Source organism: Microcaecilia unicolor, chromosome 13, assembly GCF_901765095.1.
Source record: "Microcaecilia unicolor chromosome 13, aMicUni1.1, whole genome shotgun sequence".
NCBI classification, from domain to species: domain Eukaryota; kingdom Metazoa; phylum Chordata; class Amphibia; order Gymnophiona; family Siphonopidae; genus Microcaecilia; species Microcaecilia unicolor.
The window spans coordinates 63,536,098-63,553,256 of record NC_044043.1 but is presented as its reverse complement, the minus strand read 5'-3'; the positions used below and the strand labels follow the sequence as shown (position 1 = coordinate 63,553,256).

Sequence of the window (17,159 nt, the reverse complement as noted above, 5' to 3'; positions counted from 1 at the left end):
ACTGGTGTCAGCAGTATTCTGGCTCTTAATTTCTCTGCTTCTCTCCCAGGGCTCCTTCTTGTCTGCTGGTTGGGACTGTGGCCCTTGGGGGTCACATTGTACCCTGGGGATGTCAGGTCCCTCCCTATACCTCTCTGGCTTCTTGGCCCTGAGGGGTTCCTTTTTGTTTCTGGAGGTCCTTTTTGTGCCTGGGAGGTGAGCCTCATCTTTGTGTAAAAAAAAAAAAGAGCAGTCTCGTGCTTGGCAGTACTCTGCATCTCATTTTATGCTCAGTTTAGCAGCACCCAGGCTTTGCCTTGCTGGCAGGCAGTTTTTTGCAGTGTTCTTGGACCCCACCCCCTCCCTTTCCTCCCACAGTCTTGATTTTGTTTCTAGCTAGTTTTCAGCTGAGCTATAATTCTTTCTATGAAGGCTTTCTCTTCTGAGCTCCATTTGCCTTGGAGGGGCCTTTTGGTTTGGGTTTTTTTTTGTTTGGATTTTTTCTGAACGAGTATTTGTGCTGTGTTTGTCAAGTTGGGGGGGGGGGTGCCTTTAGGCATTTTGTCCTGAGCAGTTTATACCTGGGTTTCAGTTGTGTTTTGGAGTGCCTTGTTCGGCTCTAGCTCCTGTTAAAAAATACAATTATAAAAGTGTGGGGGGGTGCATATGCTTTGTATTATTGTGAATATTAATAAATGGACTTTAAAATAAAAATACAATTAAAAAAAAGTGGAGAAGGGTTAGGGGAGATTTGTTGGTTCTTATTCTATTTTTTCTTTCTACTTGTTATATTCATACTGACTCTCGGTCTCCACACACCTGCTGGTAGGAGTGCATAACCCATCTGTTTAGGCCAATATGGAGGGACTAAAGGAAAGCAAATTGGCAGATAAGGTCTAATTTCTCCTTTTTCTGAACTGCTTTTTTGGGGGGCAAGAATGACTTTCACCAAATGACTCAGTCTTTGTCTATCATACTGACTATTACTATGGGTTTAAGAGAGAGAGGGAAAAAAAAGTATTGCAAAGCAGACCTGAAATTACACATTTTGGAGCAACGGCTTCTCCCCCAGCGCAAGGTCCCAAACTTATGTAACCATCTGCTCCCTCACAGTGGATGGTTTCTCTTTCATTTTTTTGTTTGCACTGTTTATTGTACCACATTATAAGCTAATTAATTTGTGTACATAAAATTTGTATATTTTTGTAGAAACATTTGATGTGCCATTGTAGTCATTACATTTATTTTTGTAGAAACATTTGATGTGCCATTGTAGTCATTACATGTCTAGAGATACCATGCCTGTTCCTCAGCATAAAGTTCTTTCACGTGTTAACTTTTTTCCTTTCCCAAAATCTTTTCAAAGTAACACGGAGTGGAGGAGTGGCCTAGTGGTTGGAGCACTGGTCTTGTCATCCAGAGGTGTCCAGTTCCTGGACAAGTCACTTAACCTTCCATTGCCTCAGGTACAAACTTAGATTGTGAGCCCTCCAGGGACAGGGAAATACCCAGTGTACCTGAATGTAACTTACCTTGAGCTGCTACTGAAAAAGGTGTCAGCAAAAATTCCAGATAAGTATCTGATGAGCATGACACACTGGCTGTGTGGAACTGTGTCTCTGTAGTTCCAGCCCCTCTCAATCAAGTGTAGTTGAGTAACACTTAAGGCTTGGTGTAGAACTTGGTTGTATTGGAGGACTTCAGTAGCTGCTAAAAGAATATATATATATATATATATTTTTTTTTTTTTTAAGCAAGGTTTCAAGCTTTCTGCAGTAAATGGGCAGTATAAAATATAGCAGAGGGGACTGGAAGCTGAAGACTGATTCTGGGGCTACCAGCTGCACATTGGGAGAAAGGATCTGGAGAATGGAGGAAGGGAGGCAGAAATTGATGCAGAGGCTGTAAGGTAATGTAGATGTGGAGGAGGGGGCTGGAGGCCAATCCTGGAGCTGGGGACACAAAGGAGCTGGTGTTTGATGCTGGGTCTGGGAACAGGGAAGTGGTCACTGTGGTTGAAGCTGGGGCTGGGAAAAGGGAGCTGGAGGCTATTACTGGTGGGGGGGGGGGCAATAAGGACAGATGCAGGAGGAGGATGCTACAGCAGGAGAGAAATATGGTATTGTGGCTAACACAGTGAAATGAATGTTTAGGAAAGGGGGAAAAGAGGCTTGAGGGCAGATTTAAGGATATAGGGATGAGGGAATGTAGGAACATGTGCAGACCAAAAGGGGTGTGGCTATGGGAGGGGCATGGGCGGATCATGGGTACTCCCAAAAGTTATCAGTGTTACAGAATTGGAAGGATGTGCACCTGACTGGTTTCAGCAGACGTAAGTGGCAAACAAGACCTAATACTTGGTGGCAAAACCCTTGTTGGCAAGCACAGCGGTCAGACGTCTTCTGTAGTTGATGATGAGGTTTGCACACATGTCAGGAGGAATTTTGGTCCACTCCTCTTTGCAGATCATCTCTAAATCATTAAGAGTTCTGGGCTGTCACTTGGCAACTCGCAGCTTCAGCTCCCTCCATAAGTTTTCAATGGGATTAAGGTCTGGTGACTGGCTAGGCCACTCCATGTGCTTCTTCCTGAGCCACTCCTTTGTTGCCTTGGCTGTATGTTTTGGGTCATTGTCGTGCTGGAAGACCCAGCCACGACCCATTTTTAAGGCCCTGGCGGAGGGAAGGAGGTTGTCACTCAGAATTGTACGGTACATGGCCCCATCCATTCTCCCATTGATGCGGTGAAGTAGTCCTGTGCCCTTAGCAGAGAAACACCCCCAAAACATAACATTTCCACCTCCATGCTTGACAGTGGGGACGGTGTTCTTTGGGTCATAGGCAGCATTTCTCTTCCTCCAAACACGGCGAGTTGAGTTCATGCCAAAGAGCTCAATTTTTGTCTCATCTGACCACAGCACCTTCTCCCAATCACTCTCGGCATCATCCAGGTGTTCACTGGCAAACTTCAGACGGGCCGTCACATGTGCCTTCCGGAGCAGGGGGACCTTGCGGGCACTGCAGGATTGCAATCCGTTATGTCGTAATGTGTTACCAATGGTTTTCGTGGTGACAGTGGTCCCAGCTGCCTTGAGATCATTGACAAGTTCCCCCCTTGTAGTTGTAGGCTGATTTCTAACCTTCCTCATGATCAAGGATACCCCACGAGGTGAGATTTTGCGTGGAGCCCCAGATCTTTGTCGATTGACAGTCATTTTGTACTTCTTCCATTTTCTTACTATGGCACCAACAGTTGTCTCCTTCTCGCCCAGCGTCTTACTGATGGTTTTGTAGCCCATTCCAGCCTTGTGCAGGTGTATGATCTTGTCCCTGACATCCTTAGACAGCTCCTTGCTCTTGGCCATTTTGTAGAGGTTAGAGTCTGACTGATTCACTGAGTCTGTGGACAGGTGTCTTTCATACAGGTGACCATTGCCGACAGCTGTCTGTCATGCAGGTAACGAGTTGATTTGGAGCATCTACCTGGTCTGTAGGGGCCAGATCTCTTACTGGTTGGTGGGGGATTAAATACTTATTTCCCTCTGCAGAATGCAAATAAATTCATATACTTTCCACAATGTGATTTTCCGGATTTAATTTGTGATGTGCTATCTCTCACTGTTACCAATAACCTACCCTTCAATTATGGGCTGCTCATGTCTTTGTCAGTGGGCAAACTTACAAAATCAGCAAGGGATCAAATACTTATTTCCACCACTGTAATTTTTAGTCGTGGGAATGGGTTCAACGTGTTGTTCATAGAATATCTCTGAATATCAATTTTTCCCAGCGCCTACTTTTTGATGTCATTTACTGAATCCGGCCCATAATTCCTAGAGTTCAGTGCTATAACTCGGTCTAAGCTGTGGTTTAAGCCTCTGCTCTGGAAGCTGACAGATATGTCACTAGAGGTTGCCTTCATTCTAGCCTGAATGGCTGATTTGATTAATTGTCATGTGTAATCATTGCATGGCCATGTCTAGTGTAAATGCATTAAGTGACCACATGTTTAAAGTTCAAATAAAGTAGCACTTCACTATCATGGCGGCTGCTGTTGTGTTACTTTATTCTGTCAAGATGTCTGCCCTTACACGGATCTCATTTTGCAGACAAATGCTTTAGCAAGGACACAAGAAAAAGCCTTCTCGGGAACACAAACATCTTTAGTAATTAATGCAGTCTTCCCATACACATTATGTATTCTGCATTCAGACATTTCCATATCCATTCAGACAGGAAAATGAAAATAAAAATGTTCCGTAATGGATTTGGAACCAGTTAAATCTCTTGTTCGGGGTTATCTGCTAATTTTTAGCAGCACTTAAGCAGTTCTCTGCTGAAAGTTAGTGGTTAGTGCCTAAGTGAAAGCTGGCTATTTTAGGGGGTATTCAGGAGCAGTCGGCACTTGGCCACTTAAGTGCCAATGCTCTATGGTAACCTATTCAGCACTTAACCGGCCAGGGTGACCACATAAAACACAGTCCTGTCTTTTATGCGGCAACCTATGGCTGGTTAAATTTGAATTTCAACTTAAGTGACCGTGTGTTAGCCAGCGCTGCATAAACTGGACATTCAGTGACAAAGCTTGGACATGGCCCAGCATTGACTATCTGGGAATAACGCTGGCAGCAGTCAGGAAAACGATCAGTTATGCCAGCTGAGTATTAACTCTCTTTTATTATTATTAAAATGACTGACTAGCCCATAACTTCCAATGATCAAGGTGGGTTACAGAATGTATATACATATCTAATCTAATATTGACATTTCTATACTGCCTTTTTCCAATGAGTAGGACCCAAAGTGGTTTACAATAAAAAAAAAAAATCAATAAAACATAATTTCTAAAAATAAAGAAGCCAGATCAAGCTTTGTTCTCTTAGGCTTCCGTAGCTGGCATCATGATTGCTGTTCTCCAGGTATTTCTGTGTCTTTGTAATAGGAACAGACATTTTAGCCATCATGCTGTGGCTTTTTTTAGGGTATGCTGTGCAGTCTGCGGTTTTTCTTTGTATATAGTGGGGCCTCAAACATGATTGGCTGGTGTTTGAGGTGATTTTGGCAGGAAATTGAGGTGGGAAAGTCCATTGGTCACAAATTTGAATTTTGGCAGGAAAATCTGTTGTCACAAATTTTCAATTTTGTGACCAATGGACTTTCCTGCCTCAAACCCCAACCAATCAAGTTTGAGGACCCACTATATATATATAAAGACAGACTGAAGCCCTCACAGTATACCCTGAAGAAAGCCACAGAAAAAGTCATCCCTTATGCAACAGGAAAAATAAGCAACTTCTTATTAATACAGAGAAGAAGAAGAGAAATTTTTGGGGAAAAGGATGTCCAGTAAATATTAAAAAAAAAAAAAAAAAGTCCCTAATAAGACTGAGCAGTAGGTGCACTAACAGAAAAGGTCTGTTTTGGCAGAGGGCAGGTAGAAAATGGCTAATGTAGGATACTTGTTCTAAAGATACCTAGACTGCAAGCTGGTGCACAGCATGGATTGTAATCTTTTCAGATGTACAGAAAGTCCAAATTCAAAGAACCATTGAGACAAATACCACTGCAGTCAGAAAACAGGAAGTGGTTCTTTCTGTGAAATCATGTAATAACATGGATTCTTTGTATTTCCCCTGTTGTCCAAGATGTAGTTATATTATCCCCATTACTATAAACTAATATTTCCAATTGATAATTATATTAGTACCTAAGAATAGCCATACTGGGTTAGACCCATCTAGCCCAGTAACCTGCTTCCGACAGTGGCCAATCCAGGTCACAAGTACCTGGCAGAAACCCAAATAGTAACATTCCATGCTACAGATTCCAGGGCAAGCAGTGGCTTCCCTATGTGTATCTCAATAGCAGACTAGGAACTTTTCCTCCAGAATCTTGTCCAAACTTTTTTCCATATTGTCTGGCAATGAATTCCAGAGCTTAATCATTCGTTGAGTGAAAAAATATTTCCTCCTATTCATTGAGTGTCCCCTAATGTTTGTACTTTTTCAAAGAGTAAAAATCGATTCACTTTTAACCATTTTACACCACTCAGGATTTTGTGCATCTCAATCATATCCCCCCCCTCTCCCCAACCCGTCTCTATTCCAAGCTGAAGAGCCCTAACCTCTTTAGCCTTTCTTCATATCAGAGGAGTTCCATCCCCTTTATCATTTTTGTCGCTCTTCTTTGAATCTTTTCTAATTCCACTATATCTTTTTTTGAGATACAGAATTGAAGTTGTACTCAAGATGAGGTTGCACCATGGAGTGATACAGAGGCATTATAATATTGTTGGGGTTTTATTTACCATCCCATTCCTAATACTTAGCATCTGCTCTTTTTTCATGTTTTCTGATTATCTTTGAATAAAGATATTTAAAAAAAAATCTTAGCATTCTGTTTGATTTTCTGCTGTCACCACATACTGGGAATAAGATTTAAGCATATTGTTTACAATAACAGATCTTTTCTTGGGTGCTGACTCCTAAGGTGGACCCTAGCATCAGGTAATTATGATTTGAATTATTCTTCCCAATGTGCATCACTTTGCATTTCTCCATCACTTTAAATTTCATCTGCCACCACTTACTCAGACAACTGCAACAATCAGCTCAAGCTTTGGTTAAAAACTTTTGAAATAAAACAATTTTTAAATGTCTATGAAATAACAAATGTGAAGAACTGTTCTTTAAAAAAAAAATGGGAAGAACATTCCATACTTGCACCACTTTGTAGGAAAATGATTTTTCTAGAAACCTCTTAAAGCAGACAGTTTTAAAAAAATGAAAAAAAAAATCACAGTTTTCCTTTAAGCTTGCTGTTTTAGTGCCATAGGGAAAACTTACTAGAGAAAGGCATGCTACTGGAACTATTACCTTTTAGGATTTTATAAATAAAGCAAGCCAATTGAAAATCGATACATGCTTGTAATGGAAGAGGTTATATGTGATATTCTTTTTAAAAAGATTAATCTTGCAGCCATATTCTGTTGTAAAAAGACAACAGTTACCCTGTAAAGGGAATTACAATAATTCAGTTGTGCTAATATAGTGGCCTGAACTTAAAAGTGCAAAATGTTTTTCATGGAAGAAAGCATTTCTTAACCACGTTGATTTGAGATTTAAAGGTTAACTTGGAGTCTAAATATGGTTCCTAAAAATCTGAGGAAAAGTTTAGCATTTCTGTCAAAGACAGGGCTCCTTTTACAAAGTTGGCTAGTGATTCTGACATGGCAAATATGACGAAACCCATAGTAACTGAATGGATGTCATTGCATTTGCAGTGCTTGACTTGCTAGTGTGGCTTTGTAAAAGGAGCCCTATAATAAAAACAAGACAACATAACATTTTTAAAATCTATGAAGTAATTAAAAAAATCAGTGGCATATCCATTCTCAAAAATAATAAAACTAATAATCTTTTGACAGCATATTTACAGCAATCCTCTTGCTAATGTTTTATTCTTCAGCACTGTGAGTGGAGGTGTAGCCTAATGGTTAGTGCAGTGGCCTGAGAATCAGTGGAACTGGGTTTGGTGATTCCCACTGCAGCTCATTGATAAGTCACTTAACCCTCCATTGCCCCAGGTACAAAATAAATACCTGTATATAATATGCAAACTGCTTTGTTGCCACAGGAAGGCAGAGTGCCAAATCCCATCATTTTTATATTCCAATGTTTTAGACATAGATCTTAAGTGAAAGGTAGTGAATTCCATAAGTGACCAGCACTTTTCCCTTACAATGTTTGGTGGGGAGTTGCTGTGTAGCTTCTTTAGAGTGGAAGTTGTGTTTGGGGGAGGGATCTTATGGGTGGGGGATTACAGTGTCACGTCTGCCTGTAAAAGATTTACTTTGGGTTTGTGTTCTTTTGGGCTTGCTGTGCTATGAGGCCATTCTCCTTGGGTGAGGGCTGGGCACCTGGGGATTGAGATTCAGATTGGGTGCTGGTTTCATATATTTGATACCCTTGGTGTCACACCCTAAACTAAAGCTCCTATCTTGGAATGTTTCTGGCATTACTTCCCCGATTAAAATGGAGTAAAATATTAACACACTTAAAGCGTCAAGGGGTGGATTTAGCATGTTTTCTAGAGACAAAATTAATGGACTAGGAATACCAAAAACTACTGAAGGGGTGGGTGGTTGAAGTGTATTATTATTCTACTAATTATAGAAAGGGAGGTATAGTGGTGCTTATTTAAAAAAAAAAAAAACAAAAAACACTGGCATGGCATGCTTCAATTTGTAAAGAGAGATCTCTATAGCTGTTTTCTGTTACTCAGGGTGAAATGGCAGGAACAGGAGTTTTATCTTTTAACAGCTTATGCTCCAAACACCTATGAACATGCTTTCTTTAAATCTCTAGTGCAGTTAGGTCTACAAGACCTGTCTTTGCCCTTGGTCATGGTGGGAGATTTCAACCAAGTAATGGATCCGCAACTCGCTCGGTCCCAGGGTGGAGTAGATTTGGGCCCTTCCAAGGGCTTTACCTTTTCTTTGTTCCTCATTGATGTTGGTAGATCCCTGGTGAGCTCTAAATCCAGGGACCAGAGATTACACACACTTGTCAAGAGCACACGGAACAATGTCTTGCATTGATTATATTTTTCTCTCTCAATCTTTGTTTTCATGGGGGATTGAGGCAGACATTGGTTCCTTGGTGGTCTCTGACCACAACATGATTTGGCTACAATTGGAGGGTGACCTTGCAAAGTGGGGAGAAACTTATGACATTTTCCATCATACTAGCACACTAATGAGGAGTTCAAACTTATAATTGTGCTAAAGTAACAGATTTTATAACTAATAATAATATGAAGATGATGCTTTATTGTTCTGGGAAACATTCAAAGTGGTCCTCTGGGCGGATGTCATTGCATTTCTTTCAGCGTGGGAGAAGCGACTGTCTCAAGGCATATAGTGGCCTTGGAATCTAGTTATACATTGGCAAGAGGCATTACATTGCTTGTCCCAGTTCAGCTAACAAGGAATCCTTGAGTGCCACGGACATGGCCTTAAATTCCCTTCTCCAGGAGTGGGCTCTGACAGTGATGCAATACTGGAAATATAAGTTTTACAGATTTGGGAATAAGCCAGGGAAGTTGTTGGCACATTTAACCCTAGCAGCTTTAGCCTTTTCTCATAGTTAAGTCATCCCATCCCCTTTATTATTTTCCAATTCAGCTATAACTCGCCTTGATCTACTTCTAAAAAAAAAAAAAAAAAAAAGAATGACCTAAATGCAAAATCCCTTCCCTAAAAAGACTTGCATAATATCATCTACAAATTGGTCATTTTACCTATTACTTCTTTTTTCATAACCTTAAGAAATACAGTAGCCTCTTGCTTATCCAATGTTTGGATTAGCTGAATACTTCAGTGATGTTACTGCATTATCACTGAGATGTACACAGATTTCTCTTTCCCAGCATCACATTTAGTTAAAAGGCAGCAGTGCTAGTTAAGATTCTTGGGTATAATAAAAATTTTTTTTACCATTTCCTCTTTTGAAACATGCATTCAGTATACTTCTATTTTATCCCTTATCCACTTATGCTGTAGCATCAGACTTTTTGATTATCCAACAACTTGTCCATCCCATTTACATTGGATAATTGAGACTCTGCTGTACTCTGAACATTAGTCCCAGTACAAACCCTATAACACCCCACTATTTGCTTTCCATTAGTTCCTCCTGTTTCCTGTCCTTATAACCAGCCACTGATCCACAACAGGACATTACCTCCTATTTTACCACTTTTTAATTTCCAAAGGAGCCCCTCAGTAGAGATTTATTTTATCAAATATCTTCTATAAGTTTATCACTGACTCATGTGCTTATCTATACCTTCAAAGTATAATGAGACCTGATTTTCTTTTTCTAAACCCACACTGGTTGTTCCTTGTTGTTAAGCTGTGTTTTTCCATACACTCAGTGCTATGGCCGTTAATAATGAAGCCCTTTTTAGAAACTTACAGGTACAATGTGAGATGTCTGTGCTAGGTTACAGTTTAGCAACAGCAGGTCTGCAATTTCAGGAGTTTCTTCAGCATTTTGGGAATGAGTAACAATACATCCTAGTTTTGTACCACTATTTATTTTGACAGTTTGCTCTGGCACCTTTTCCAGATTCAAAGTCATTTTCTCCTAAATTGTCCCCTAGAAGGAGGAAATCCAGTATGGGTAACTCTTCAGTATCCTCAGCAGTTAAAACCAATGCAAAGAATTTCGTTTTTCTGCTATGGCTCAGAAGTACTCATAAAAAAAACTTTTTTGTTTTGGAATCATTTTTGGATTTTCTGATATATATTTGAACATTTATTTCAGTTTCAAAAATTAGTGCAGGTGAAATTTGCTTGATGTGTGTAAAAATTTCAATGTACATAAATCAACGTTACATGCATTAGAGGTTGATTTAGTGTGGTTTCTTTACATGTATCAAATCAATTCTTGTATACTGCTATCATCCCTGTTCCAGGGTTCAGTGCAGGTTACATGCTAGGTGAGACAAAAGCTGATAATGTTAGTGTGAGGAATGAGAACAATTAGAGACCATTAGTATAATGCATGAGACCAAAAACATTATAGGAATGGAAACTGGAAAATGCATCTCTACTATTTCCTCATTCTTTCTAAGTCCCCCTTTTACCTCCTGTAAATCATGGTTTAATTTACTACCGTGTAAATCTTTTGTTTTGGTGTAAGTAACAGAGTTGTATTTGTTTTTGCCTTTTTGGCAAATGTATTTTTCCAATTATCTTTTGCTATACTATTACTTATCATTTCTATAACATTACTCAATGTAAGTTCAATGTTCACTGAACATCTAAGAGACAGTCCCTACCCAACAGAATATATGCTCTAATCAAGACATAAATGGGACAAATAAGGGAATTACTTAAGGTGAAAATAATAAAACAGACATAGGTACTGGACAAGTGAATAGGAGTTGGGAGTTAAAAGCAGCCTCCAAAAGGTGAGCTTTTAGCCTAGATTTGCAGCTACCTTATTAATGTTTTAAATCTAACTTATACTCTCTCCTATTTTCCTAAGTAGGACCCAATTTTTAACTTTTTAAAAGCTTAATTGGTTTGGATTGGTACCTGGTCAAAATAGGGGGAGAAGAGATGCTGGACCCTCAGAGGGTGGGAGACAGAGTTTTTACTGTACTTACTTTTGTGAAGGGTTATGGGCCATTTTGTCAAGGGCTATTTTGTTTGGGTGATTATGACTGTGTGCCGGCTTGGCTTTAATCGCCTTTTTCACAGCACCATTTAAACCATGCTAGAAGTCACAGTCATTGTGGAGTACATTTTATTTGATCTTCCAAAATGGTATTTTAACCTGCATTCGGCGATTACCATCTCTGTATGTTACTGGATTGTGAAACACACTGCAGCCTTTTGCTAGTTATGCATCATTTTGGCACTAGAGGGAGCTCAGAGCGAATTAAAGCTTTTAAAAGAAGTTCATGGCGATGTCCTCCCTGACAGTATATTGGGAACAAGTAAGATGGGAGAGGTAGTTAAAAAAAAAAAAAAAAGACTTGTAGGGGTTTAAACCACAGGGGGAGGTAATTGAGTCTGGCATCAATATAGCAGTCTGCTAGTACAAGACAAAACAGGGCTCAATGGCCAGAAAAAAAAATGGTTAATGGTAGGGAAGGGGTACAAGGCAGAATGTTTCCCTAGCTTGCTTCCTAGGTAGGACATCTTAGAGTACATAGCAGGGGCGTAGCCAGACAGCAGATTTTGGGTGGGCCTAGGCAAGAAGTGAGTGGGCACCAAATGTTCTCTCCCCCACCCCCACATCAAAAAAAATATCTCAGCTGGTGGGAAAATGCTTCTCTCCAGTCTCCACCTTGGTAGTTTCTAGCAGGCATGCGCTGAAAACTGAGCATGTGAAGGTGCCAGTATTGTGGAGAGCAGCATTTTCATGACCATGTGCTACTGTTGGATGGGCCTGAGCCCTGTGGGTGGGCCCTGGCCCGCCTAGGCCCACCTGTGGCTACGCCACTGGTACATAGTGCAGTTGGCTAACAGCTGGAGAGCAGGATGCTGCTACCTCTTTCCCCTTTATAATCTTTCATTCTCTTTCTGGTTTTAAGCAGTCCATGAAAAAAACTGGCCTGCGATCACAGGGCCTGGAAATAAGACTGTTTTACATAGGCATCAAAAGCACGGTTTTTCTCCTATTTTCTAAGTCCATGAGAATTGGCTTCACCACAGGAATGGTAAAATGAAGATAAAACATTGCCTATAACGGAGAATTATATATATTTCTTGGTGGATTATGTTTTGTTACATTGCTGTACTCAAAAGTGCTGCTCTATGAGTTTCTTCTGGGTGCAATACTATATCTGGCAATGAACCTCAGCAGTTCTGCTAAAAAGTGATCCACCAACATGTCAAAATGAAAATGGCAGGTAGACAATAGAGCAGAAAGAAGAAAACGTACTTTTAATGTGCAATTTCATATTTAAAATAGTTTGTGCTATATATATATATATACTAAGGGAACATACTTAAAAATCAAACCAATAAATAAATATAAATAAATAAATAAATGGATGGAGAATTTAGAAATCAGGCGTAAACTGCTGCCCGAGTCACAAAATCAGCCAAAGCGCGGAAAGTGTTCCCAGGTCCAAAACATCTTGCTTCAGTTCTTCCGTGACCCTGGGAGGAAAAGAAAACCCAAGATTATTATTGTACGGAAATGGATTGTTTGCCTTTTCCTACCTGCCTCTTCTGGTGTGCTTAGTTTGTAAATCAAGCCATCTATTTTCTCCTTTATTAATGGAGAAACAGTTTCAAGTCATGATTTTTTTATTTATTTTAGTTGCATTTGTACCCCGCGCTTTCCCACTCATGGCAGGCTCAATGCGGCTTACATGGGGCAATGGAGGGTTAAGTGACTTGCCCAGAGTCACAAGGAGCTGCCTGTGCCTGAAGTGGGAATCAAACTCAGTTCCCCAGGACCAAAGTCCACCACCCTAACCACTAGGCCACTCCTCCTCCACTGTTGCTGCTATTTGAGATTCTACATGGAATGTTGCTATTCCACTAGAAGTCGGCCCTTGCAGATCACCAATGTGGCCGCGCAGGCTTCTGCTTCTGTGAGTCTGACGTCCTGCACATAGTGGAATAGCAACATTTCATGTAGAATCTCCAATAGTATCTATTTTATTTTTGTTACATTTGTACCCTGCACTTTCCCACTCATGGCAGGCTCAATGCGGCAGTGGAGGGTTAAGTGACATGCCCAGAGTCACAAAGAGCTGCCTGTGCCTGAAGAGGGACTGGAACTCAGTTCCTCAGTTCCCCAGCACCAAAGTCCACCACCCTAACCACTAGGCCACTCCTCCTACTTGCTAAGAAAATAATATGCTGGCATTTATGATTTCTGGAACTTATAAAGAACAAATCTCAATGTAAAAAGAATAAAGCAGAGCCCAGGATGTCCAAAGTGCTCTATAATAGCCCGTCAGTCCCATTGATTTATCGCCTCCTAATGGTGCTAATTTGCCCTAAAGTTCCCATTATCCCAGAATGCCATTATCCTCCATTGAACTCCACAAGTGTTGTGTTAATGTGATGCTGCGCATCATTTTGATTTTCAGACTATGAATTGCTCTTTCTGTGCACCGTAAACTATTTCCGCCAGTATCAGTCAAGGGCAAAATGAACCGAGACTCACCATTGCAGCCCAATCCACTGAGGGAACCGATCCTGTCAATCCGTCTCCCAAAGCAATTGGAGTCTCGAAGCATTTTGGGGTTCTGGAGACCACGTAGACCTTTGAGAATAGAGTCCTTGAAAGACACCATCCTGGACTCGGACTGCTGCTGGCTGTCGCTGTCCTCTGAGCTGTCAGATTGAATGCCACCTTGCACTCCCAATTCCTGCAGCTCGGCATTGGAATCTAGGGCTTCAATCAGGGCAAATTTCTCCTGCAGCCTCTCTATTATAGTCTGGGGGGGAGAAAAAAAAAGCGAATCTGAATAACTGCTTCAGTCTGGCCGTTCCTTTATCACAATTGTAGCAGAGTCATCTGTCCGGTGAAACAATTGTTTACAAGTTGCAACAATTTGGTAGCAAATTACTGGCATTCTATGAATAGAAGTTTGCAGCTCTTCCTAACACACACATTCTATTCCAGAGTTCATGTGAACCAAATAGTGTAGACATTAAAAAAAAAAAGTCGATTTCATGGTATAGAAGCAACAGCAGCTCAACTTTTTTGAGTTTCTCCTCTAGAACACTACCCAGAACACAAATCCTCTTCTTCCATATTAAAATGCACATCATTTGAGGACTTTCTTCCTAGCAGTGTTCACAGGAATCATAGATTTACCCCCCACCCCCCCACCCCCAACACAGACAAAACCACCAGCTGTTGCATACAGTTCAGAAGTGAGCCATCAAAGGCAGTCGTTGTGGTTTTGTTTTTTTTCTTATATACCTCTAAGACTATCTCCAAACTTTGAATTACAGCGAACTTAACATTTCTGACCTAACAAAGTGTGACATCCATGCCTTGTAGCCGTCAGCTCCCTTTCCTTCACTATACATAACAAAAACAGCAAGCTCAGCCATCACAGAGCTCCTGGGGGACCTTTCTTCCTACAATCGGAGTGCTGCAAATTACAGAAAAAATAAAATAAAATATAAGCTGAGGTGCTCACCTTTAAGTTGTCTAGTTCTTGATACGGGCTCAAGTCATACACAGGGCTGGCTTCATTGGACTGAAACTGGATAAGGAGAAGCATCAGGAGCCCGCAGGAAAAATACATTTTGGAGTCCATGCTGGTCAACTTTGGACGTCTGTCGTTTGAGGGTTTTGTCTAGCTCTCTCCTTTCCCTCCTGTTTTCTTCCCCTCTTTTCCGTACGCTTTTATTTATACCCTCCCAGTATGATCCCGGATCCCGAGGTTATCTGTAAACTTATCGCTCTCACATTCCAGCACTGCACTCCATTCCACTCCAAAGTCAGCTTGGCCAGAGGAAGAGTCCCTTTTTAGTTGTCATTGAGTTGCAGATGAGGAATGTGTCACAAGTCAATTATTTCATGCGCTCCTCCCGTGATTCTCCCACTGACATAACGTGTCGTTTCCGAGAAGAAACGCATAACTTTGTTGCAAGAAACGGAGTGTTCTTAATAAGGCAATAAAACAGCACGGAAGGAGCTAAACTCGAAACCTTAGCACGACGATGATTAGGAATATGCAGGGTTTAAAAACCAGATGCAGAAATGGACTTTCTCCCATTTTGTGCCTGATGGGAAAATGCTTTGTCCCTTTAATGAATAAGTGAAGGGAATACATCCCCCTCTACAAACGATTTTGGGAAAGCACGTTACAATTAAGATGACAGGTACCACAACGTGACAGTGATATAAACAAAATATTGTATATTGCCAAATTTCAGAATATTTCATACCACTTCCAATGAAATCAACTATCTTGTATGTTTTTATTGTTTTGCGTTTCCTACTGTGCAAGCCTTAATGAAGTGAATTCATTACATTGTATTTGTTGGAGTCATATTAGTTTCTCAGTACTGTCATAATATTTTATTAAAACGTTTAAGAAACAGCATCATTGAAACTTTTTTTTTAAGCACAAGAATGAAGAGGATTAATTCTTCCTACAAAACTGTACAATTCTGAGATATTGGTTGGGAGGAATTTTCAATTAGTGGCATAGTTGTAAACTGTGTGGGTACTTTGAACATACCTACTTTATACAGTTTTCAAAAAGAAACTTTCTGGATTGTATCTCTTTGAAAACTGGCAAGTTCAAAGTGCATCGGGTTAAAAAAAAAAACATGAAGGTTGCAAATGTTTCATGAAACAGAAAAGATCAGAGAATATTAGAAAGCGTTTTGATTTGAAACAATAATGCTGAGTGGTCAGAAGGTCAAGCCTAAGAATTGAGTATAAAAGGCAGAGAGAGGGAGGTGAAAGCCGAGGGGGGTCAAGTGACCTCATCATCTTCAGCCAGGTTACTGCATTTCCTTGGAAGCCCCAGAAATAGCAGCAATGGACAAATCAAAGAAAGTTCACTGTTAGAGATGTGTGTTGGGGAAAACAGTCGTTTTTCATTTCACCTTTTTTTTTAAACATTTTTTCACTTCGTTACAATCGAATGGAGGAGTGGTCTAGTGGTTAGGGTGGTGGACTTTGGTCCTGAGGAACTGAGTTCGATTCCCACTTCAGGCACAGGCAGCTCCTTGTGACTCTAGGCAAGTCACTTAACCCTGTATTGTCCCCATATATAAGCTGCATTGAGCCTGCCATGAGTGGGAAAGCGTGGGGTACAAATGTAACAAAAAAAATTAAATTTTGTTTCATTTAAAGTAAAGAACAAAACTGAATGAAAGCACATCCATAGTTATCATGGAACAGGCATGTACAACACATAACCTTCTGCGTCTATTTGCGGATGTGTTTTCTTTCAACTATTTGTGGGAAGGATCAGAGATCAGGGGAAAACAGGGGAAATAGTGTGGAGAGGGGGCATAGTTAGGGGAGAAAAAAACAGAGACAGAAGAGCAAGTAAGAGAACTATGTAGATGGGTTAGATTTAGATCATATCTTTTCATTAGTAGCTCACAATGAGTTGCATTCAAGCATGCTGGGTATTTTCCCTGGCTCTTGGAGGGCTTGTAATCTCGGTTTGTACCTGGGGTGATGAGGGATTGGGATCAGGAGCAGCAGTAGGATTTGAGCTGGGCTTCCCTGTTGTCAACCCAGTGCTCTAACCACTAGACAATTCCCTGCAAGGTCCTGCAAGTCAATTTGTTTGCATCCTTGTGAATTTTTGGTCTTTTGGCCTTCATCTTCCCTTTCCTTCAACTTCAAAAAGAACAAAATCCACAGAAAAAATTGTGTAAGCAACCTGGACCACATTTTCCATGGACCATATTTTCCTTCCACGAATTCAGGTAAATTAAACCTTTTTTGTTTGTTTGTTTTGTAGGTTCTTGGTTTGGGAGGGGGGGATTGTCCTATTCTGATTGATCCTTAAATCTGACATCAGGATCTTGATTAGCTAAAGGTGCTTTTATTTCCCCATTCTGTGTTTATGTAAATGAAGAACTTCCACCACACAATCAGGTCAACAGAGAAGTGATTAAAATACATGCCATTAAAACTTGGACTTTCTTCCAGGTATATG

The 17,159-nt window shown here is 40.6% G+C and overlaps 1 protein-coding gene across 1 annotated transcript; it reads right to left on the bottom strand.

The window, feature by feature from the left end:
• Positions 1-12,414: 12,414 nt before the first annotated feature.
• NPPA (natriuretic peptide A) lies at positions 12,415-14,865 on the bottom strand. Its single transcript, XM_030185689.1, has 3 exons — positions 14,667-14,865; positions 13,679-13,952; positions 12,415-12,657 (listed from the first exon to the last, which is right to left on the bottom strand). Exons 1-3 carry the CDS (start codon positions 14,784-14,786, stop codon positions 12,641-12,643), a joined length of 411 nt encoding a protein of 136 aa, XP_030041549.1. The 5' UTR covers positions 14,787-14,865; the 3' UTR covers positions 12,415-12,640.
• Positions 14,866-17,159: the final 2,294 nt, after the last annotated feature.

Bases quoted from the DNA above. Each gene is read 5' to 3' on its own strand.
- NPPA (XM_030185689.1), bottom strand. From the start codon at position 14,786: ATGGACTCCAAAATGTATTTTTCCTGCGGGCTCCTGATGCTTCTCCTT. The intron at 13,953-14,666 runs GTGAGCACCTCA...TCTCCCCCCCAG, and splicing joins AAGAACTAGACAACTTAAAG to ACTATAATAGAGAGGCTGCA.